General features: G+C 38.9%; 1 protein-coding gene across 1 annotated transcript in view; it reads right to left on the reverse strand.

Moving 5' to 3' along the window:
- Window positions 1-6,858: 6,858 nt before the first annotated feature.
- The window catches only part of MYO16 (myosin XVI), a gene marked incomplete at its 5' end in the record, with an annotated part of 177,772 nt that continues 159,621 nt past the window's right edge, over window positions 6,859-25,009 (reverse strand). The window contains one exon of the mRNA XM_067563549.1: window positions 6,859-7,692. Within this exon, the coding sequence (XP_067419650.1) occupies window positions 7,459-7,692 (234 nt within the window). The remainder of the gene's footprint in view (window positions 7,693-25,009) is intronic.

The raw sequence follows: 25,009 nt of genomic DNA on the forward strand, positions 1-25,009 counted from the left end.
CCTTTCTTCCCAACAATGTTTGAGACCAACCCCTAGGGCTATCAGGAATCATTTTGCCAGATGCAAGTTACATGTTTTTAGACTATTGAAACAAACAATTATGATATTAAATATCATCACAACAGGTTTAGATCTCATACAATTACAAACAAAGTATTTCATGGTGTGATATTACTTGAGCTGCGGGATTGCATAACAAACAGTTTTATTGGTGCAATACATCCTTTCCCCCTTCTCACCCTGTTGGTGAGCTTTCCATGAACAAATCACAAATTCCCCAGATCTGTGCATGAGTCACAATTTTATTTGTAAATTCATTTTTCTAAATAAATTGCAGTGTACGGCAGTTGACCTTTTTGATTACTCAGTCACTATGCGGGATTGGTTATCTAATTTACAAGGGATTGGTTCAGTTCTCCACTTGGATGACATAAACAGAAGCATGCCTGAATAAATCACTGGGTGCTTTGAATCTCTCAGCCGGTGAGGGATGCAAGGAGTACATTAGGGTGAACAATAGCATAGCTATATACTAGGTTCATGTGCAGAGATAGCAAAAAGCAGCACTTGAGGAGAATTGCCAGATAGTTCCCGGTGGATGTGTGGTTTTGACTATTGAAACGGACCATTAAAACTATTTTTAACCAATAATGCAGCAACATGCTTTAATCAAAAGGAAAATAATGCTCAACCAGTATGCCCCAGAAAGATTAAAAATATTAATAAACCTGAATATCAGATCATCTGTATGAATATTGCCCTCATTTTTTACACTCGTGCCATACCCTAAAATAAATTATGATCTGATATATTTGCTGTTGGAATTGTTAGATGATGCCTAATCTGAAAATAGCAGTGCTAATGAGATTTACCCTACACTGTATGACATTTCGCTTCTGTCACATAATGATGTAATGTAACATGACATGAGCATGTGCCATGAAACCAAGGTCACAACTTAAAATACATTCTTCCTTTTTAGTTTGCCTGCTCACTATCACTATTGTAGAATCAGTATCTAGTCCATTGCAAATTTATGATCAAGCACCTGAAGATTTCAAAGTATCTTCATTTAATTCAGTGCCAACAAAGCATAACATTAACCTATTCACAATATATGGACTGAACATGTGATATGACTTAAAAACTAATTTATAATTCTCAGAAGTTTAACCTCATTTCTAGTTTAATTGGGGAAAGCATTTTTTTTTTTCCTTTGGATTTTTATTGTTTTTATTTTTTGGCAGTTGACTAATTTTTTTCTTTTCATTTAGGATTTTATCATCTTTTCTTATTTTTTCCTTTACAGCATAATTGGTTGGTTAGGCAAGACCTATTTATATGGAAAGAGTTAGATGAGTGTTTGATAGGCAATGGAACTTTCAGCAGGGGCTATAGCCTGTCATTAGCGGGAGTGCTGCTAACGCAAGGACTTGAGCAGTTAGCCCAGGTTTCCCACTTCTGTGTCTACATTACACCAATGAGCTCCAAACGGAAAATGTGCAGAATTACCTGGTGTATAAAGCTATGCATTCCTACCCAAGATGCCTGCTGTAAGAAACGACCTTTGAATTCTCATACCTCAGTTGAATTAAGCGCAAGTAGTTTTCACACCTTTCAGCAGCTGGTCACAGAGTGACACTGTCATCTCAAATGAGAGGAGACTGCTTGTTTTTCTAGGTGCTTGATGAGTGTCCATGGCAACTGCTGAGGCCTGGGAAGGAAAACAGAATAATAAGAGGGGAAAAGCAGGCAACAATAAAGAGCCTTTGGGCCTCGTTTGAGATGTACTACTTGGGTCACTGCCAAAACTAATGTCTTCATTGACATAAGCTTTTACTAAGGGTTGATAAGAGTGAGGCATGGGAAGTTTATATCACAGCATGTCCTCTTCAGGTGTGTCCAATTTACCTATTCTCTAATTTGCATTGTGCTCTGTTAAAAATGAAGAAATAGGTCTAAGTCCATGCTTAGGACAAAAGGGCTGATCCTGCAAACATTTATGCATGAGCAAATTTAACCCTCATAGTAAATATGACAATTTAGGGGAAGAAAATTGTTCCAGTGACTTAAACTCCCCCACTCCCAAATGAGGCTACTTAGTGCAAAGCAGCCACAAAGTTGGGTTAGCTGGACACCCAGGGAGTCTGCCAATGCAGGAGAATCCACAAGTGATGTAAGTCCTCCTGCCCCCCTCCCCTCCCGAGTGATCCTATGGAGGACATTCCTGGGGACAGTGGGTGTAGCTAGAGAGTTGCTGTATGATCTCTAGCAACCAGAATGGCTCTCTGGGGACATTGCACGCAAGCACAAATTAGAGGAGCCCTTAAATCTACTCTTCTTTAGTCTCCAGCTTAAAATAGAGCTAGGTATATATACACTACACATTCCCTCTGGGTTGGATGGCATCTACAGAATGTTTGTTTCTTGGTTCTGTAGCTTTGATTTCAAAGGAATAGCCCATTGACAGAGGAAGCCCAGGGGCAGTTAGTTCAACATTAACTAGCTGTAACAGTTCAAGTAGGAATACATTACCCAACATTCAATTTTAAAACATGTATGCAATGTTGTCAGAGCTGTGTGGATCCTGAAGAAGAGCTCTGTGTAGCTCAGAAGCTTATCTCTCTCACCTACAGAAGAGGGTCCAATAATAGATATTACCTCACCCGCTGTGTCTCCCTAACCTTAAAAAATGACCCACTTATTTAAGAGTTGAAAGAAATTGGAACCAAAGAAGCACCAGGGAAGAACCTTTGAACCAAGGAAGAATTTTGAACTAAAAAGGCCCTAAAGCCAGACCCCCATACACACAGTCCTATACTCAGTTTCCTCAGATGAATCAGTTACTTTTCTCAATGATGAAGAATTAGTACAAGGAATACACTTTCATTATTATTTCTCCAGAACCTTTTCAGTCTTCTGGTGTAAACTGTCTTTTGTCCTGCTGACTAGTGCTAGGATTGGGCGATAACAGTTTGTAGTCTTCACCAGCACAAATAACACTGCATAGAAAAGGCAAATTCTTTGCTTATGTGTACAATTAAACAGAGAGAGAGCAAGAAGGTTAGAAAAACTGAATTAACTGTTGGAGAAAATGTCTTTTCCTGGTACCATTTCAAGACAGGCTAATTTTAATGGAGCTATGATATAGTCTACATTGGTATGGCAGATCATAAAACAAATTAGAATACACAGTAAAGTGAATGATAAACAGGGACAATAAAGAGGACATGAAAATGCAGCATGACTTATTGTGCTATATCTAATGGCTGGATAGACATTCAAAAGAAGTTAGCAGGATTCATATTTTAACTGGTGATGTTTTAAGGGAAAAAGTCAAACACTTCTAAAACAAACTAAAATAAATCCAAACACAGGATTATTTTATTCTGTTTACAGAAATTCCAACCCCCAAATTCCCTTTAAAATTATGGAAACAAAACACTAATTTGTTAGTGAAACATATGAAAATAAGTTTGCAGGCCTCTTTGAAATGCCTAATATTCCCTTGAATTTAAAGCATGGCATAGATTAATAGATTCAGAGATTACAAAGCCAAAAGAGGACATTGTGATTATTTAGTCTGACTTCCTGCGTAACACAGGCCACAGGAGTTCCCTGAATTAATTCCTGTTTGAACTAGAATATCTTTAAAAAAAAAAATCCAATATTTATTAAAAAGCTTCTACTGATGGAGAAGCTACTACAGCCCTTGATAAATTGTTCCAGTGGTGAATTACTCACATTGGTAAAAATTTGTGCATTATATCTAATCTAAATTTGTCTAGATTCAAGTTCTAGTCACTGGATCATGTTTTATCTTTATTTGTTAGATTGAAGAGCACTCTATTATCAAATTTCTGTTCCTCCATGTGGGTACTTATAGACTGTGATCCAAGTCACCATTTAACCTTCACTTTGATAAACTAAAGAGATTGTGCTCCTTGAGTCTTTCAGTGTGGCATGTTTTCCAATTCTTTAATAATTCTTGTGACTCTTCTATGAACCCACCCCAATTTACCAACATCCCTCTTGAATTCTGGGCACCAGAACTGGACCCAGTGATCCAGTAGTAGTCGCAGCAGTACCAAATATAGAGTTACTGTAATTCCCCTAATTCCTGCTCAATATTCCACTCATTGTACATCTAAGGATTGCATCAGCCCTTTTCGCATCACCAAGAAAACATACATTCATGGGTCAGTGGTGTCAATAAAAGGCTGACCCACACATGGAATGAAAGACAACTTTTGCTAATGATCTAATTCTCACAATCACAGTATAAACAACAAGGGGATTTATTTCTTCTGAAAATCAACCCCCTGAGTACACAAAAAACACAAATAGAAGAAAAACATTTCTTCATACACCCTTGAGTTTTGTTTGGATACTATAATACATTTAAGCTCAGATGGTGTTTTTCTGAAAACAATTGGGTGTATATGTATGTGTATATATATGTATATAAAACGTGTGTATGTACACACACACAGAGCAATAAAATATTTAATACTGTTCTGGAACACTGACTGGTAGGTACAGAGTTTAATTAAGATTTAACATGTAAATAGCAAAACTTATTTTAAGCTTCTCAGAACATTTCAGGTATTAGTAAGCTTTACAGAGAGGAAAATAAGGTGATTATTGGGAACCTCAATACTGTATAGAGCAGAATTAAAAACTACTATGAATCTGGATATTACTATCACTTCAGTGTTGGGCTACACTCTATTATGTTTTCTTTGCTAGTTAATGAAATTCTTTGTCCAACACACAAAAGGTCTGTAATGTAATAAACTTATTAATGAACATTAGTCAACCTCTTTGAAGAAATAAAAAGGATGACTGGCAAAGAGGGGAGAATTTAATTCACTAATTCAACAATAACATTCTTGTTTTGTAAACCATACAAGGTTTTAAAAGGCTGATCACTTACCCACTTCTTTTGCAAAAGGTTTGTGCATGTATTTTTCTAGACATCTACATCCAATTTTTAAGAAGTGGAAACAAGATATTGCTTTTAATCCACACTAGGATTGTAGCTGTAGGAAATAAAGAAATACCAAATGTTATGTCAGGAATAAAGAGAAATGCTTCATAAACTTTAAAGTTCTCTCATGTCAACAGGTTTTTAAAAAATATGTATTTATTTATTTTTGGCCATTAACTCTTGTTGACTTTAGACCAATACTGTGAACATCATAAACTGTAAAGCATGTATCTAATATTTAACATTATGTACCATTCCAGCAGCCAATTTGCATGATGTTCAGTTTGTTTCAGACATGAAACAATTAAGCAATAAGGCACAACATGGGGATGTGATTATCTGATAACTGCAGCTTCCTGAACTTGTTTTATTGCAGTATAAATTGTTCATTGGACACTGATGGCATGAGAATGTTCACAGGGTTTAATCTATCCCTTTAGAATGATGAACTCACAATGCTCTTTTTGTCTAAGCTACTTTGTGAAGTACAAGTACACTCAAACACATTCTAATTGGCTGGTGCATATTCCACAGGGGAGATTAATTTACATGCATCATACAGTTCTGTTAAAACTACTTCTGAACACTTCGAAATGTCAATAGTATATTTTTCCAGCCCCGCAAACAAATTTTGATCCACAATATAAACTTTAATAGTAGTTTTAAGACATCTCTGGGGGTGTGGTTATTTAAGAAATAAAACACGGTATAGTCCACACAACTGGTTTAAGGGATAACTGTAGTCCCTACCCTTCCTTGATTATCCTGGACATTTGAATCTCTAGTAATACAGCAGACTTTGTTCTGCCTAGTGTGAAAGGCAGCTGGACAGCAGGATGGGGTTAATGGGTACAATTTTAAGAGTCCCCTGCTCCAAAAAAAAAACAAAAACCCAAACCAAACAAAAACAAATGTGGCATTGCATCTTGGCTTCTCAGTTAATCTGAAATTTCTATCAAGTGGAGAGAAAAGCACTTCCTCTCACAGCCCATTTAAAAAATGTTTTTCAAAACACTTCCAGCCAGAGACCAATTTTTAACTTAGCCTAAATTTAAAAATATTAGTTTTAAGATATATTTTAAAAAAATATACAGTCCCTTTGCCCTATCTCCGGCATAGGGGTGAGAGAAGGAGACCACCAGGAAGAGTGCCTAACATTAGCTCTAGATTGGCCAAGCACTTAAAGCAAGTAGCCCCTGACAAAATATCTTTTTGTATATGTGTGTGTTGGTATATAAATTATGCCATTGTAATGGCCAAGTCATATTTCAGAGACTGTCGTACAGTACTAACTAATTTCCAGCAGCATGTTATTCTCGTTTTAATTATCATTTCTCCGAGAACTCATGTCCTCCGACCAGAATGCTCCAATTTCTGAGACCTTTTCACTACATGAAATCTAAGGTATAAATGAATCCTGCATTGTAAACAATAGGAATATAATCCTTTGAGACACCCATCTCCATGAAGCCTTTTGGCTTATATCAGTAAATCACAGTTGTACTTTCCTATCTAGTTACTACTATGTATCTTTCCACTGACAACTGACCTTATCAGCTAATCAGCTATTAATTTTAAACCAGATTTACAGTTTAAATGAGTACCTCAGTATTTCACATAACCCAGGATGAAATAAGTTTTGAGATAAAATTAAAAGAATTCACAATCCACGCATTAAGAAACATAGGGGCATAATAAAGAAGCAGAGAGCTCTCTAATTCTTCAGTGTGAACAGCATTAACCATCACTGGCAAATGACAGTTTTTCAAGGGTTTCAAGTTCTGAGTGATTGACATTGCCAGTGCTAGAACAGCACCACAGTGTTGAAACTTTAGGTACATTATTAAGGATAAACCATGAAAAAAAATACCAGTACTGTATTTATTACCTGTATTGTGAAGAAAGAACAGCACCAATTGCAGAAAGTTGTAAAATACCAGTAATAAACATGTAAATAATTACCATGTTTGCAATTTCAATAAAACACAGACATCTACAAAGAAATGTTATATATGTATATATGTAATATAATAAAACCATTCATTGAAATACAAGAAACATCATATTATTGTACTATATAAAACAGCTGTACAGTGTGCACACAAACTTCCCCAATCTCTCCAAATTGTTTGCCAATTACTTCTCCCTGTCCTCACTCACTTAACACAGAATTTGTTCATTGTCCATGGTAGAGCAGTAGGTAACTCTCTTGTCATTTTAAACTATGTACTTATAGTGCAGTTTGTCTCCATATATAAAAAAGAAAAGAAACACACACATATATATATATACACACACACGCGCACACACACACACAACATATCTATGTAACTCCTGCTTCCTGTGCTCTTGAACAGATGCTTGTAGAAAATCCTGCACGCATTGCAGGGGCAGAAATCTGCTGAGTTTGCAGATTGAAATAATTAGCTAGTTTTACTTCTAATACTCCACAAACAAACAAATGGAAATCACATAGTCGTATCCCAGATCCCTGAAGACAGTCTGTTGCAAGGGGTATCTTCTGCCTTCTTCAGCAGAGTTGGCTTTTTACAGGGAGGGGGGGGAGGAGCTGTGATTCTTTGCTCTGTGTTTTGCAGGATTTTCTGCCAGTCTCCTTTCTCTTCACAGAGCTTTCGCCGCCAGTCCAGCAGTTCCTGCAGTGCAGCACTCTCGTTTTCTGAAAGCCTGAGCTGGTGGATAACCTGTTAGTGAGGAGGGAAAGAAAAGAGGAATGCATATACAGTTAATTATATTGACAATGTAAAATCATAAAGCTTACTCTAGATGTTTTTCAGTGCAGGAGCTCTGGCCAGCTGCTAGATCCACAAAGAGATTTAAGTGCCTAACTACCTGCCACTTGAGACATTTAAGTCCAACATTTAGGTGCCACTGAGATCCTCAAAACCTTCACTTAGCTGTAGCCTAACTCTGGAGATGCCTAAATTTCTGCCAGTACAGACACCTAATCCCTAGCAGAATTCACAAATTAAGCATTCCCTGCTTATCTTGCTTGTGAGGCCCAATCCAGTAGGCATACGCTGAGCACAGCTAACCTGCAGAAAAGGAGGAGTTAGTAGTGCCAATGTTCTCCCCACATGCCTTATACTCAAAGGCCGGTTGTTAGAGCACCAACCAAGGAAGTTAGAGATCAAGTTCAAATCCTCATGCTGCCTGATTTGGACCAGGGACTTGAAGCCAGGTCTCTCATATCCCAGGTGAGTGCTATGGGATATTCTGGGTTGGGGCTCCCTCACTGTCGCCTACTGAAGCTGTTCCACTTTGGCTAAAATATGTAAATAGTCATTGGACAAGACAGAGAAAATGAGGCTGACTCCATAGCCTGGAGTGGAATTACTACAGGTTTACATCAGTGGAAGTAAGAAGTAGAATCAGGCCCCATGTGTTTTGTTGATCTGTAAAGCACTCATGCACATCCATGGCTCTGCACAAACAATAAGTACTTTGAAAATGTAACCATGAATTGGACTCATAATTGGTATTTTTATATTGAATAACCCTCTGCTATGAGGTAACTACTCCCCACTATACAGATTCTATCAATTTTTGCTGAGTATGCATAGGAGGGGATTAAAAGCTTATCCTCACCTACTAGTAGGATCATGAACGGAAATTCTGAAATTGCTTCAGCGTGACTGAACTCAGTCTTTCTAGATGCGAGTAGCTGGCTATTGCTCTCATTTCATTGTACCTAACTGAACAGATAGGTGGCACAGAACATTTGCTATACACAAAGCAAACAGTCCTCAGAAGTTTTAATGTGTAGAACAGCAAGAGCCTCCCCTTCAACACCTCTCCCCAGCAACAGTTTTAGGCTTAAACAAAGTTACATTTCAATGCATAACTGCTTTGTTGTTCATTGCTACCTAGATGCAATCTTTCACACTGATAAATTCTGGATGCCAAAGTTTTGTGAATCTGTTGTTTTACACCTCGGTGATGTTGTTTACTGAGCCTGCTAAAATGGGGTGAGCCATTATCGATTGGATTAGATTCATGTAGCATAAAATATCCCCAATCATTTTGGGTAAACTAGTGTCCCATCCTGATGTGAATTGATAGGTCTACCTGTGTGTGGAAAATGGTAGTTTTCTCTTTTCCCCAAATGGCAAAGCATATCACCTTGTTTACAATAAGCTGAATTTGTCCCAATGTGCCATTCTATATAAACCCAATGGAGTTGTACCCACTTACACCAAGGGACCTTGTTCGTATGTATGAAATGTATCGAGATGATCTACTGGAGGTGAAGTTGATACTGTTCATACTGTTTGAAATGGGGGAGACCAAACAACATCCATCTCTCTATCTGTAAGAAGCACACATCTCTCCCAAAGATACTCTCACGTTGAGCTTTTAAAAATAGATACCTTGTATTGGAAATAAAAGAAAATCAAACAATTTATAATATAGAAACAGACATGCATTGGTGTCTGCCTCCTAAGAGCTTCCAAACTGAGAGTTACAGAACTCAAGTTTGAATTCTCACACAGCAAGAAACTTGGGAAAAAAACCTGTTATACATGATCCAGCAATACATGCAAAATATTTAGGCCTGCCCACACTGGGAAATGGACCATATTCTTAAGAATTTGTCTTTAAAGTGTTATTAGGCGATACAGCTGGGCTCCCAGCAGTTCTTCCGCAGTTATGGTCTTCTGCAGCTGCACAGGGAGCAGTATTTACCCTTAAACATAGGTGCCTGAAGAACTACATGTAAACTGCTTAGTTCCCTGGTGATCCGTAATACTACTTGTCATAGATATGTATTAGCCTTATAATCTCTTTCAATCATATTAAGCATAAATCAGCTACAACTGTAATATCAGTATGTCAGATCTTACAGATTTTACTCAATACAAATGCTCATGAACATCAACAAAAGATTTACTTGTGTATGATCTGTGCAAGGACTTCAGGATTTTTCCTATGCTTCATAACTAGGCTCAGCAGAAATTGATTTAAAAAAAAAAATTGACAGGTAATATTGATATTTATTTGTAAACATTTATAATTTTAGCGTTAAGCAAAATTATGGATTTTAAGCATTTTTTCCCTATTTTTATCTATTTACATTTTCATAGTTGTGGGACATTTTGTTGGGTCAGACAATTACTTAGTGCCAGTAGACACTGAGATATATAAAGTGAAAGCTTTATAACTGTTAAAACACAAACTGTCAACTAGGATGTGAACAAGAGTGATCTAGTGGATATAGTTCACTTGGAGTTTCAGGAAGCCTTTGACAAGGTCCCTTACCAAAGGCTCTTAAGCAAAGTAAGCTGTCATAGGGTAAGAGGGAAGGTCCTCTCCTGGATCAGCAACTAGTTAAAAGATAGGAAACAAAGGATAGGAATAAATGGTCAGTTTTCAGAATGGAGAGAGGTAAATAGTGGTGTCCCCCAGGGGTCTATACTGGGACCAGTACTGTTCAACATATTCATAAATTATCTGGAAAAAAGGGTAAACAGTTAGGTGGCAAAATCTGCAGATGATACAAAACTACTCAAAATAGTTAAGTCCAAAGCAGACTGAGAAGAGTTAAGAAGGGATCTTACAAAACTGAGTGAGTGGGCAACAAAATGCAGATGAAAATCAGTGTTGATAAATGAAAAGTAATCCACATTGGAAAACATAGTCCCAAGTATATATACAAAATGATGGAGTCTAAATTAGCTGTTACCACACAAGAAAGAGATCTTGGAAAGTTCTCTGAAAATATCTGCTCAATGTGCAGCAGCAGTCAAACAAGCTAACACAATGGTAGGAACCATTAGGAAAGGGATAGATGATAAAACATTAAATATCATAATGCCACTATATAAATCATGTTAAGCCTGCACCTTGAATACTGCATGCTGCTCTGCTCACCCCATCTCAAAAAAGATATATTAGAATTAGAAAAAGTACTGAGAAGGGCAACAAAAATAATTAGTGGTATGGAACAGTTTGCATATGAGGAGAGATTAAAAGACCGGAACTGTTCGGTTTAGAAAAAAGGCAACTAAGGGACAATGTGATAGAGATCTATAAAATCATGAATGGTGTGGAAAAAGTGTATAAGGAAGTGTTATTTACCCCTTCACATAACACAAGAACTAGGGGTCACCAAATGAAATTAACAGGGAGCAAGTTTAAAACAGACATAAGAAAGTACTTCTTCACAAAATGCACAGTCAAGCTGTGGAACTCGTTGCAAGGGGATGTTGTGAAGGCCAAAAGTAAAAGTGGGTTCAAAAAAGAATTAGATAAATTAATGGACAAAAGACCCATCAATAGCTATTAGCCAAGATAGTCAGGGTCGCAACCTCATGCTCTGGATGTCGCTAAACCTCTGACTGCCAGAAGCTGAGCCTGTATGGCAGAGGATGGATCATTCAATAAATTGCCCTGTTCAATTCATTCCCACTGAAGCATCTGGCACTGGCCACTGTCAGAAGGCAGGATAGTGGGCTAAGCAAAATATTGGTCTGACCCAGTATGGCCATTCTTATGTTCTGATGTTAACATCACATGTCAAAATATACAAAGCACATATCCTTAAATTAAACTCTAATAAATTCTCAATCAGCATTTTTCTTACTTTGCCTATCTGTAAATTTCCATGATCATCTAAGGATATGTCTAAATTAAAAACTTAAGGCGGCCTATATTAGGTCAACATGTAGCCACCATAGTAATTACTGCAGTGGTACATGTCCACACAACCCTCCTTGGTCAATGGTGTGCGTCCTCACTATGAGCGCTTCCACCGACCTAAGAGGGGCAGTGTGGGGAGCCAAGAGCCCACAGGCTCCCAGGCTCATTATAGGCTACTCCCATCCCTTGGCTCCCTGTTCCTCGCCAGGAGCAAGTGGGAAGCCACTCAGTCTTCTCGCCTCCCTGTTGGCTGCCAGAGTGGTTGGGGGGAAGATGCCTGGAACTTCTCGCCTCCCCGTTCCCCATTGGGACAGGGAGGAAGCTGCTCACCTCCAAGGAGCCCAGCCTCTTGACCATTCCCTCCCACCTGCTCCCTGCTGGGAGCTGGGCAGCCATGTCAATTTCATAGCCTCAGTATGAAGCCATGAAATTGAGAAGCCAGCCAACTTTACCAGCGGGAGGAAAGGGGCATCCAGGGCTTCTTGCCGCCCCATTCCCGGCCAAGAGCAGGGTCCAGCCATCCGGGCTTCTTGCTCTGGCTCCCAGTCGGGAGCAGGATCCATTCTCACCCCAACTCCCAGCCGGGATCCAGCTGCCCAGCTCTCCAGAAACGAATTGACAAGAGAACTAACAGCTGATATAAGTAAGACAGTGTCTGTATAGACACTACACTGACATAAGCCCTACGCCTATCACAGAGGTGGAGTTATTATGTCATGTAGTAGGGCACTTACATTGGCGGGACAAGGAAATAGTGTAGACACTGACATAATTAGGTTGATGTGAGCTGCCTTACGTCAGCCTAACCGTGAAGTGTAAACCAGGTCTAAGGAAATATTCTTTTTGTCAGTTTGTGTGTTCAGTGAAATCCACGTTTACCAACATTTACTTATAAAAATCTAAGCATTCCCAGTCTATTCATAATGTTCTGAAAAAAACTACCTGTCCAAAGAGCAGCTTTCAACAATGGTTTTTTAAAAGTTATGCCCTGTCCTTTGAAGTACCCAAATTTACCTTCCATTCTATGAGGATGGGTGTATTGGGAGAAAAGAAGCACATTTGGAACTTTGTGTAACATCATATAGACGCAGGAGCTGGTATCACCTGTAGCACAGGATTGGAAGTGCTATTCATACAAGAGCTAATTCCTATTGACTTTGATGGGCTTTGGATCAGGGTCATAACCCAATTAACAAGACAAGGTACATTTTACTTTACTCTCTCTTAGCATTCACATCTCTGAAGACAATACCAAGCAGTTCTCCTGTATTACATGAGGGCCCCTTTTAAGGACTGAGGAAGGTAAAGAAGGCCCAAAGGATTTTAGACTGGTGTTGAGCATAATGCTATGACAGGCGCTAGTGTATTTGGAAAGGAAGTTGATTTAGAATGTCAGATGAAAGCTTTCATTTAAAGAGCTTCAATAAGTAAATAAAGTTGTGCATAAATGGTGAGAGAGAAATGTATTTAATGTCAAAACAGAGCCTTTGTAAACTTCTCCTAAGGTGCTATCAGATGTGTTAAAATGATTAAATTTGATGGCATTACTTTAATTAAATACTAAGGAATTTTCATCTTTGAAAGATGCAGAAAATTGTTTGAAATGGGAAGGCTTTATTACTATTCTGTACCTGAGAAACCAAGGCACACAGGTGCAGGGTGAAAAGTAAGTACAATCTGACTGCAGAAGGAAATTGACAAATGCACCCTATTTATAGCATGTAGAAACTGTGGAAGCTTTATTATACTGGCAGCGCTTGTGCGTGTTGTAGTTAACGTTGTGTCAGCATTTCCATTATATACCCCATTTTTCACTTTACAATGGACATAAAAATGTGGGTCCAGGTTGCAAGTGGATATAAATCTTTTTTATTTTATTTTTTTAAACTGGGACTGGACAAAACATCTGTTTGCCATTTTAAAATTGTACATGTATCTGTCTCAAAACTTTAATCATTGGGAGACTGAAATATGTATACATACAACCTGCTAAATAACCATTTGGCTAGTAGTCTGGAAAGTATTAGTATTTTAACTTGTATGAACAAACATGCAATGCAATAAGAAATGAGAAAAATACACAAGAAACATTAAAACTTTATATGGGTTCATTAATATAATTAGATCTGAGTGAACAACTAGGAGAATAATCCAGTGATTATATCTTCCTCTTCTCTGTTCATGAATTGATTTATGAACAGCTAATGATTTTCTCAACTTTATTCATTATATAAAGAAGTTTACTGAATCATTTCTGTGAATGACTATTAGTCTGTAACATAATATTAAAAATGCAAGCAGTGCTTCTCAGTGATGATTGAATACATATTTTGCTAAGAACAAGCAGAGATGGAAACAAGGCATGGGTAAGACCTTATTATTGTGCATAAGTATAGGGCTTGTCATGAAAATTGAACCAACAAAGCCTGGCCTATCTATTGACGGGAGTGAGATTGTACCAAATTTAGGCTGGGATTTTAAATGGGGCCTAAGGAGTTAAGCACCCAACTCCCATTGAAACCTAATGATCAGTGGGAGTTTGGCAAACTAGTCTCTCAGGCCCTTTTGAAATCTACTTTGCATCTCCAGAGGAACTGGAGAGTTGGGAGTTGAGAGTGGAGATGTCTGTGTGTGTGTGTGTGTGTGTGGAGGCGGTGGGGGGGCAGGAAGAGAAAAGCAAGGATACTTATAGGCCTGGAAGGGAGCAGGGCTGTCTTTGTGGACAGGGGATTGTGTTAGGGAGACAAATGGTACATGAAGAGTGAGATCTGAGGGAAGGAAGCCCAGTCCCTGAGTCCCAATCTTTTTGTCCCCTTGCACTTCTGACCTTAGTTCCTTTGGCAATGCTACTCAGTGTACAGTGGAGCCAGGACAGTAGTGCCATAAGGTGCCTCTCAAGCATTCATGCCCAAACTAGAATGCAGCCCAACAACTTTTAAGAAACAGTAATAGTTGCGTCCAAGTCATCTACCAATGAAAAATCTTAACACAAGTCCAGTCTCTTTTATCCCGCTGACTCATTACAACCAATAGAACTGTAGCACACAAAGTAGATGTAAAGGAAGGGTGATGATTGACTGTTTTACCTCTGACATCACAAAGGCCTCAATTAAAAATGACTAGAAATAGTGATTTGGTCTATGTCTACACTGATGGCAGCAAAGTCGCCGCTGTCAGATCGACTTATCTGGATCGACTGAGCGGTCAGTGAAGACCCGCTCAGTCAATCCAGAAGTCGACACTATTAATCCACCCCTGCAAGTGGCATAGTGCTGTGTCATCAGGAATGCGATTCCCATCAGCGCAGTGCAGTGAGGACGGTGTGCACAAGAGAAGCACAGCAGTCGACGGGAGTTATGCAAGTTTTCTGCATAGTTTGCGTAACTCCTGTTGAATGCCGCCGAATCGCCGGGGCAAAGCCTCAGTCCTATCAGTCTATAATCATGACTAGTAGTTGTAACAACACTTGATAATTTATCTTAATTATAATCTTCAAATAGTAGACTGCACACAAGATTTCAGTGAGTTTTAAGTATGTGGAAAATTGGAATATTCTGTTATTCTATCATTAAGAACATTTGGAACAAAACAAAAAATTAAATGTGACAGAGTGCAAACATTTTTAAAGAACCCATTTAAAATTAATTTTATCTCACAGTAATTTATAGATTTACTTGTTAATTCTCAGATACTTGATTCTGTATTCAAAGATCAAGTGCTGTAATATTAGGGATAAGTTTTATTATCCATAAATAACAAAGACACTGAATCCCTGTTTTCCATGTCAAACTTAACATAGCCTTAATTAAAAACCCATGACCAGTGCCTCCATAATAAACATAAATATCTATTACCCAGTTTTGTTCATTTATGTAATTCTGGTTTTTTAAATTCATTTAATAAAATTCAGTGTTTTTGTGTCACTCTCTCTCTTTAGAAGAATCTAGTTTTTGTTAAATAATTCACATAATATGTAAATCAGTTTGTTGGTCATTTGTCATTGTACTGTTTTTCTATTGACTATTCACCCAAAGGTGAAAAGAGGCATTTAATGACATTTATGGAAATTAAAACAGACAAATAATTCTACCTGCCCAACTAATAACAGCTCAATTCTCTTAAATACAAATTCTATTTCAGTAATTTTTATATGGGGTTACTAAATTCACTAATTAACATACATAACTGTTACAGAAACTGGCATTTTACCACAGTGTGGTCTCTGTGGTAAATATAGAATGTAAACCTGTGCTCCACAGACATTTGTATAAAGTAACCAAGTGTATTTTGCTTCTGTAAATATATTACCAATTATGCTCATTTAATGACTTTATCTATGATGGTGTTGCTTTAAACTAACTATCAGCAGAGTCTGAAAATTACCATAGTTTTGTTCCTTCTCCATCAATGTTTTACATTATTAATAAAGTCAAACTCATATAATGGAAGCCAGGAGGGAGCTTAAGTAGCAGAAGTATGTAAGGATGGCTTTTTCCCCCCTCCTTAAAATCTGATTAGTTTTTAAAGTTACTCACAAAATAAACTTAACATGTTTTATAGTAAGAAATTATAATTCCCTCTTAGAAAGCTCAACTGCCCTGAAAGAGATTTCCTAGATTTTAAAGCCAGAAGGGACCACTGGAATCATCTAGTCTGAGCTCCTGTGTAACACAGGCAATAGGATTTCACTCAGTAATTCCTGCAGAAATTATTATTCCTAAAGGAATTATTCTTCCTATTATGTAAGTGTTTACTAGCAAGCTCAGTAACTTGTGATTTAATCTTGCATGTCAAGCCTCTTTCTCACAAGTGCCTGTTTCCAACTCCTTCTCCTTAATCCTCTTCCAATTCCCCTTCTTAAGGTATGTCTACACTGCATTTAGACACCTGCGACTGCCCGTGACAGCTGACTTGGGCTCTTGGGATTTGGGCTAAGGAGTTATTTAATTGAGGTTGGGCTCAGGCTGCAGCCCTCCCACTTCCCACAGTCCTAGAACCCAGTTTGTTACCAGAATCCTGATGTCTACACAGCAGTCAAACAGCCCCTTAGCCTGAGCCCTGCAAGCCCAAGTCAGTTGGCACAGCCAGCCATGAGCTTTTAATTGCGGCATAGACATACCCTTAGTGCCCTGAATCCATCTCCAATTGCCAGATCTGCCTGCAAACCTTACGTATGTCCTGATCTAACTATATCCAAGCTGTAGAACCTTCCCTCTGGTATCTATTCTTGACCTCCTTTCAATTGCTCATGGTTCTGGGTTCTGACCTCCTTTCATCCGAGCTGCAGAACCCTTTCAAAACACCCCCAAAAGAAGTATTCTGATTCTCCTCCCAGTTGTGAAACACTCCTGTAAACTCTGTTCTCCATACACCATCTTCCAAAATCCTTCTCCAGCTGGCAAAGTCTTTTGCTCTCTACTCCCATAAACCCAATCTCAGCCTCCCACTCCTTCCTAGCTGCACTACCCTCTGAAACCTCTCAAAGAACAAGGTGTTGTCCTTCTTGCCCAGGAATCACTAACCTGGAAGGTATGAACCAATCTGTGGGTTAAATAATAAAAACTGAATTTAAAGTTAAATAGAAGTAAAAATAAGCAACACACACCTGACAACAAGGGTATGTTAAAATCCCAGTTAAACATTCAAAGTAAATCAAATCAATATGTTAATTTGTATTTCACTGGGAAACCAGCATTGGTAACTTAAGATCACAGTGGAGAGCAGAGATCAGCTATGATAAATGAATTTACATGCTTCTACATTCCATTTAAAATAGAAATGTACCATTGGGACCCAAGATGAATCATGCAATTCTCTTGTGAATTTTGTGACGTCCTTTTTTGCAACCGCTGTTCCCCTGGACTCAATAACCTGATATTTGATCTGCATCAGAGAAGTGATCTTAGTTAATCATTCCCAAAAACTGTTGATGACTTTTAATGGCTTCATTGGAACAACTTATTTTGTAAGATACAAGATTCCTCATAATTTAAAATCATAACTGATAAATGTATTAATTGAAAGGGCATGAATAACTGCCAAATGCTTATGGTCAGATACTTAAACTGGTATAAATCTGGAATAATTTTGGAGGGGTCAGTGGAATTATATCAGTTTAAATCCAGTCTGAGAGGAGAATCAGGGGCATAATTAATATATACTGTATTCACCTTCTTGTGAATGAGAGCAAAATCTGTCCCTTTAATTTTAAATTACGTTATCAAATTATGTAAGCATGTTTTCCACCATTACTTTCATATACCAGATATACGCAGTTAGATTTAGAACAAATACTGTATAAATCACTATCACAGGAAGTCATAACATAGCTGTTTATTTAAAAGCACTGAATAACCTTCTGAACAGTAACAAAATTTCTATTTATGCAGTGTAAAATAAGGATAAAAAGATAATATATTTCTGAGAATAAGCTGGTTGGTATAAAGAGCAGGAAGGAATACTACCACACATGAACAGCATTTCAAAGCTGTCTGGTTGCATTATGATAGGTTTCTTTTTCCTTTCAAGCATCAAGTATTGGTTACTGCTAGAGGCCAATTCCAACATGACAAATCCTATGTCCTGTCCTAAATTCAGAAAAGAACTATTCTTCCCCACTTCCAGATGTTATTGTCCTTGGGTCTGAGTCAACCCCCACCCAACTTAATAAAAGACTCTCTTTGACTTTAGTGAGTGTTGGATCAGACCCCTTGTCATCAGTGAAATTCACACAATTCAGTGTCAAATATTATAATTTAATATCAGTGATATTTTATTTATTTTAAATGCATTTGTATATATTTTTAAAAAGAGTACTTTTAAGCAGAAATTGGTCTATGGTGAAAACACACAATGAGATTGTTTGCTCAGAATGGACTTGGTCAACAGTAGTACAGTGAGCAGCAACTCTCACTTCATCAAAGACTAACAGATAAAGTGGTTAAGTTGACATCTGTTGTTTGGTATAAAAGAAATAACCATGATTCTGGTGTCAGAAGTTTTCATACAAGTGATGTTTCATAGGAACATGTTAATAAAAATACAAATTTAAAACAAAGCCTCTCTACCAGTACAATTTTATGTCAAGTTGTATATTCTAATAATTTTACACAATAAAGATTCTCTATTAGTGTTCTTATTGGTACTTTGGAAATACTAAAACTTTTATATGGAAGTATGTTTATTCTTTTGCATAGACACAATTTATTTGACTAAACAGCTAGGTAACTAGCTTGATTTATTATGAAAAACAACATAATTTGCTTCTGAGGAAAACAGGTTTGAATTTCTTTTTTCATCCTTTTCTGGACTATATTTAATGTTAATCTCTGTCTCTCTCTTTCTGTAATTACTAATCAGCTAATTCCCTCTATACTGGGACTAAAATTAGTGGTGAAAGCATTCAGCATCTTGAGGGATCAAATGATAAATTATAAAGTAATTTTAATACGAATAATTTTCTTGTTCTGGCTGTGTCCACTCCATGTCTTTTTAAAAATATGTCTTTTTTTAAAAATATACTAAGCATTTTCATTTTTAGTTGTTTTCACTTTCTTGTTCTCATCCGTTAGCAGGAGGTTACCATGTTTCCTTAAATATTTTATTGGCCTATTGGATAAAAAGGTAAAAAAGTGTATTTTTAACACAAACACACACACACTTTTGGAAACAGGCACTGGGAAGCAATTTGCCTCAGAGAGAATGATAACATCACATTGATTAAATTCCCTCCTAGAGCAGGCTGGTGTAAAAGGGGTGTATGTCCTATATGAGTTGCAGCATATTCCCCTCTATTCACCATGTCATAGTTCCCTCTCTTATTTCCTTTTACGTATGCATGTCCCCAGTGGAGTATGGATGGCCCTTATGTGGGCTGCAAAAGGTGGGAGGATGAAGAAGAAAGAAAAACTTCTTGGGCCCCCCTTCCCTACTACACACCTGTGTAAGGGCAAGATGCAATCCGACCAACAGTAAATACTCATAATTCTTAACTGCATACGCTCTTGCTCTTTTTGATTAACTTCATCTTCCACATCCCAACATAAACTCTCTCCCGCCTCCTATGCTATTTTCAAAGAATGTTCATAGTTTAGAATATAAAACACAATATCCAATGGACCAAAGGAAATTTTAACTATCCAAGTCATGTATATCATTAATTTTTCACTCTAATGCTTTTATGTTACAACTGGGGTTATATAAAGTTCATTTGTTCCATGTGAGGATAATAGAAAGTCAAGCAACTGAAAAGGTATTGTTGTTTTTGTCATAGTTCCTCTTTATTTCTTAGGTGAAAGTGTTGCTGTATGGCTATGTGGTTCTCAGACTCTGGGCAAGCTCATCATATAGTGTCAAACAGCACAGCTTGTAGTCTCTGGGTATAGGTATTGTCTTGTATAGAGAGGGGACATGGCCTGCCTCAGAGACTGACCACCATCCACCCTCTGGTGAGCAGATCCAGGAAGGCCACACCCAGCCTGCCAGAAGTGGAGGGACAGGATAGGAAGTTGAAGTATAAAGGTCAGGCTCTCTAGCTCAGTTGGGCCAGAGCCATCAAAGAAGAAGGACATCTCTTGCACACTGTCAGAGTGGGAACCTGGAGAGGACTCTTGCTGCACTGAGGCCTTGCCTGACCTATCAGAACTACTTGGACTATCACAGGCAGTATACACCAGGGAGACGGATGACGACCCCTGAATGCAGGGACACCCTGAGGAGAGGAGAGGAAGTTGCCCAGGGACAGCCAACTACAGACCACACCAGAGTCAGCCTGCTTTGGATGGGACCCTGCTGACCCAGTAGTGGGACACTCTACCATTGTTAGGGCCCTGGGCTGGTGAAGTAGGGTGGTATTGAGTTCCCCCAGCCCCCACCACATGTCCCATCAGAGGTGCCGAAAGCTCTTCTGGTGATGGGAATGCCATTTGAAAGGATAGCCATGGACTGAGTAGGATCCCTGGAAAGAAGTACTATGGGCTTCCACTATAGCCTGGTGGTAATGGACTATGCTACGCCTGTCCCTGAGGCCATCTCCCTGAGGAGTGCCTCCACCTGTACCATCATGGCAGAGCTCCTACAAATCTTCGCCCAGGTGGGCTTACCCTGGGAGATCCTCACAGACTATGGGACGAATTTTATCTCTCAACTGCTCCGTGAAGTCTGTGGTCTCCTGGGGATCAAAAAGCTTCAGACCTCTGTATACGACCTCCAGATGGATGGGCTGGTTGAGCGATTTAACAGAATTTTGAAAGGGATGCTCAGAAATGTCCCCCCGGAGGAACTGTGCCACGGGGACCAATTGCTCCTGCCCCTGGCCATCAGGGAAGTACCACAGGCTTCCACCACATTTTCATCCTTTGAGCTGTTGTATGGATGCCAGCCTTGAGGGGTACTGGACCTCATACAGGAGATGTGGGAGCAGATACTGTCCTGAGCCCAAGAACTCCTCCAATATGTGCTGCAATTACAGGAATGGCTGGCCCAAGCCAGGGCTCTCGTGAAGGAGAACCTCTAGATCACCCATGGGCTGCAGGCCAGAGTCTACAACCAGGGATCGTGTACTCGGACCTTTGAGCTGGGGGATTGAATACTCGTTCTACTGCCCTCCAAGGAGTCCAAGCTGTTAGCTCAATGGTAGGACCCATATGAGATACTCCACCAAGTTGGCCCTGTTACCTATGAGGGCCACCAACTGGATCAGTGGAAGAAGTGACAAATATATCATATCAACCTCCTGGAACCGTGGTGTGAGCAGGAGGGGCTGTTAATTACACCATAGTCCCTGAACCAGAGCTGGGATCCCAGACCTCTGTGGTGATTGAACCGGTAGAGCCCCTGCTTGGGGATACCCTCACAGAGGAACAAAGGAGGCAGGCCAAGCACTTCCTCAAGGCTTTACCAAGGATCTTCATCGCCATGCCCAGACAGACCATCCTGGTCCAGCACACCATCTGAATCAACCCCAGAGAAGTGGTACACAGGGCGACCCAACCTTTCCCATGCCAGATGTGGGAAACAGTAGAACAGGAGGCCCAGGCCATGCTGGACCCTGGAATCATCAAGAAATATAGAAGTGAGTGGGGCAGCCTCATTGTGGTCATCCTCAAGCCAGACAGGACCCACCGGTTTTGTATCAACTTCCACAGGATCAATGCAATCTGCCAGGGATGTTGTGAGTATATGGATAATCAGACGAGCATTCTATCTTATTTCAATCTACCTTGCTGGGTTGAAATGTTTGTAACTTTGCTAACAGGGTTAATAAAACTATTATGAATATTGAAGGATTTCCTAAGTGAGGTGTTGCAACCATGCATGTCGGGGCCTAATTCTAATAAGACTGGGCCTGATCTTGGGGCAAGAACCTACCAAAGGATAGAGTGTCAATTGGGAAGTCTTGATTAATCAATATAATTAATACATAATCAATAGATCAGGCAAAAAGCTCCACTGATTTCAATAGAGCATCATTGAGGATCTGGCTCTTGATATAAAGGAATACATTTTTGAAAAGGATGTTTTTTTAGGGTGCTTTTTGTGACTGTCAAAAGTGCACCTATATTTTACACCTACAGTCTCATGCTACAACCCAATTTCTGGTGCAGATCAGGTATTCAGTGGGGCAAGAACTCAGATTGGGTCCCACAATTCATTTTTGCAGAAGTAAATGCTATCTGTAAAAATGGAAGCTGGTCTTGAACCCTTTAGAACCTTTACCTCATAATGATATATTGATCTGTCCATGACCACCGTAACCTAAATCGTTAGACCCAGAAAGCTTCCATACAGAGTGAAGGACTTTTCAGTGATCAAACTGTGTTTTGGCAAAAAAAGTGATATGTAAATTCCAGGGATATTATAGCTGTGATTAAACCCAGCAATAAAACCAGAAGATCCAAGTATATATTTATTTGTATGATTGCCAGGCTGTATTCCCTGACCAGGTATGAAAAATATCAGAAAGAGGGAGAGCATATGCAGTTGACAACTATGAAAATGTTGGATCAAATTGTTCCTGACTCTTAAGAAAGAATAGAGTTGATAATGGAGAATTATTACTTGCTATGAGTTTTAAGTATAAAAGCTAACATGCGCTGAATTAAATGCAAATTAGTAGTTTGACTATAAGTTATGTCTGGTGGCTAGATTTAGACCAAGATATTGTAAGAATAACTAGCCAATGTGTATTCTGTAGTTATGAGCCAGCTCCATGAGGTGCATATAGTTTCTTACCACAGCTTATGAACTTTTGGTCTACTGAAAAAAAAATGCTCTGGTTGATGTGATATTCCCAAACAATCGAAGCATGGGGCCCCTTCAATTTGTGGATGTCTTGCTGTATGCAGCAGCTCCTATTGTCTTCCTTGACTGTGGTTGGGGCCCTCCTCCCTTCACATGAGGTGTCCTCTCAAATTGCAAGATGTTTCTCACGGTGAACCCAAATGCCAATGCAATGCTTCTTCTAGGTTAAGGTCCTTTCTCAGTCACCTCCATCCAAGCTGGATTTCTGATCCCAAATATAAAATGTTCCTAAAGACCTCCAAGGTGGTCACCAAAATGTCAGAATGTACATAATATCAGTTATACAGTTTCATTCTTGTTCCTGCTGGGGTAAAACTTATCCCAGTTAGACTGTTTGTTTGGGTATGTAGTGATTTTTTAAAATGTCAGTAATGTCCTCATAGTTCATATTATCTAGTTCTTGAGGGAAACAAATTTTTCAGGACAACAGTTGTCTGTTTCTCAACCAGAGTAAGGAAAATGGATCATTTCTTGCAAGTGACTTTATTGTAAATGGCAAAAAAATACTGCTACTTGTTTGTATATAAACTTAAAAATTCTCATCTCTTCAAAGTAGAACTCATTCATTTCTCCATTGTCATTTATTCCTTTTGTAATACTTACTGTTTCTTCTTTTCTTTTTAACTGGATACTTCTTCCTTGCTGCTTAATTGATCACCACCATCTTGTTGTTTCAAAGAACAGTTCACATCCAGACTATACATAGATCATGCTGCTTCTCTCTTTGTAACATCTTTAGAACATCTCTCTAACATATCTCATTATCTCATGTCTCCATTACTGCAATGGGACCATGAGGAAGGGGATAGATAATAAGAGCGAAAATATCATAATGCCGCTATATAAATCTATGATACACCCTCACCTTGAATACTGTGTGCAGTTCTGTTCACCGCATCTCAAAAAAGATATATTAGAATTGGAAAATCAATAAAGGCAGAAAAGGGCAACAAGAATGATTACGGGTATGGAACAGCTTCCATATGAAATGAGATTAGAAAGACTAGGACTGTTCAATTTATAAAAGAACAGCTCAGGAGGGGATATGATACAGGGCTATAAAATCATGAATGGTATGGAGAAAGTGAATAGGAAAGTGTTATTTACTCCTTCACATAATACAAGAACCCGGGATTACCTGATGAAATTAATAGGCAACAGGTTTACAACAAACAAGAGGAAGTACTCCTTCACACAATGCATAATCCAGCTGTGGAACTCATTGCCATGGAATGTTGTGAAGGCCAAAAGTATAACTGGGTTAAAAAAAGAATTAGATAAATTCATGGAGGATGGGTCCATCAATGACTATGAGCCAAGATGGTTAGGGATGCAACTCCATGCTTGAGATGTCACTAAGACTCTGACTACCAGAAGCAGGGACTGGACGGCAGGGGATGGGTCACTTCATAAATTGCCCTGTTCCCTTCATTTCCTCTAAAACATCTGGCACTGGCCACTGTCGGAAGACAGGATACTAGGCTAGATGGAGAATCGGTCTAAAAAAATATGGCCATTCTTATGTTTTTATGTAATATCCTTCTCTCTTGTCTTGACAAATTCTGTCTTGCCCTGCTCATATCCATTTAGAATTCTGCTGCAAAGATCATTTTCCTAGCCCATTGCTTTGGCCAGATCATGCCTCTCTTTGAATCCCTGCACTGGGTGCCCCTTCTCTACTGCATCCAACAAACTGCTTGTAGTCACTTTAAAGGCTCTTCATGGTCAATCCCTATCCTGCCTATCATCTTTCATTCACTGCTGATGCTCACCTCCGATCAGTCCATAATGCCATCCTTCACTGCTCATTTGTTCAACTTCCAAACAAGCCCCTATATGCTTTCTCCCATGCTTCTCCACACACTTGGGAGGTGCTCCCCATCAACATCTACCTCATTATCCACCTTTAAAGCCATCCTCAAAACTCTTCTTTGCCGATAAAAATTTTGACAGTAATTAGGCTGCTGATGTGCAGAGACCACTACTTATTATGCTGACCAATACTGTCTCAGTGTTTACTTGTACTCCCCTATCTATCTGTATCCATTTGCTGTTTCTTGT

This window comes from Emydura macquarii, unplaced genomic scaffold, assembly GCF_026122565.2.
Source record: "Emydura macquarii macquarii isolate MOO-44397 ecotype Brisbane River unplaced genomic scaffold, CSIRO-AGI_Emac_v2 contig_2531, whole genome shotgun sequence".
Taxonomy (NCBI): domain Eukaryota; kingdom Metazoa; phylum Chordata; order Testudines; family Chelidae; genus Emydura; species Emydura macquarii.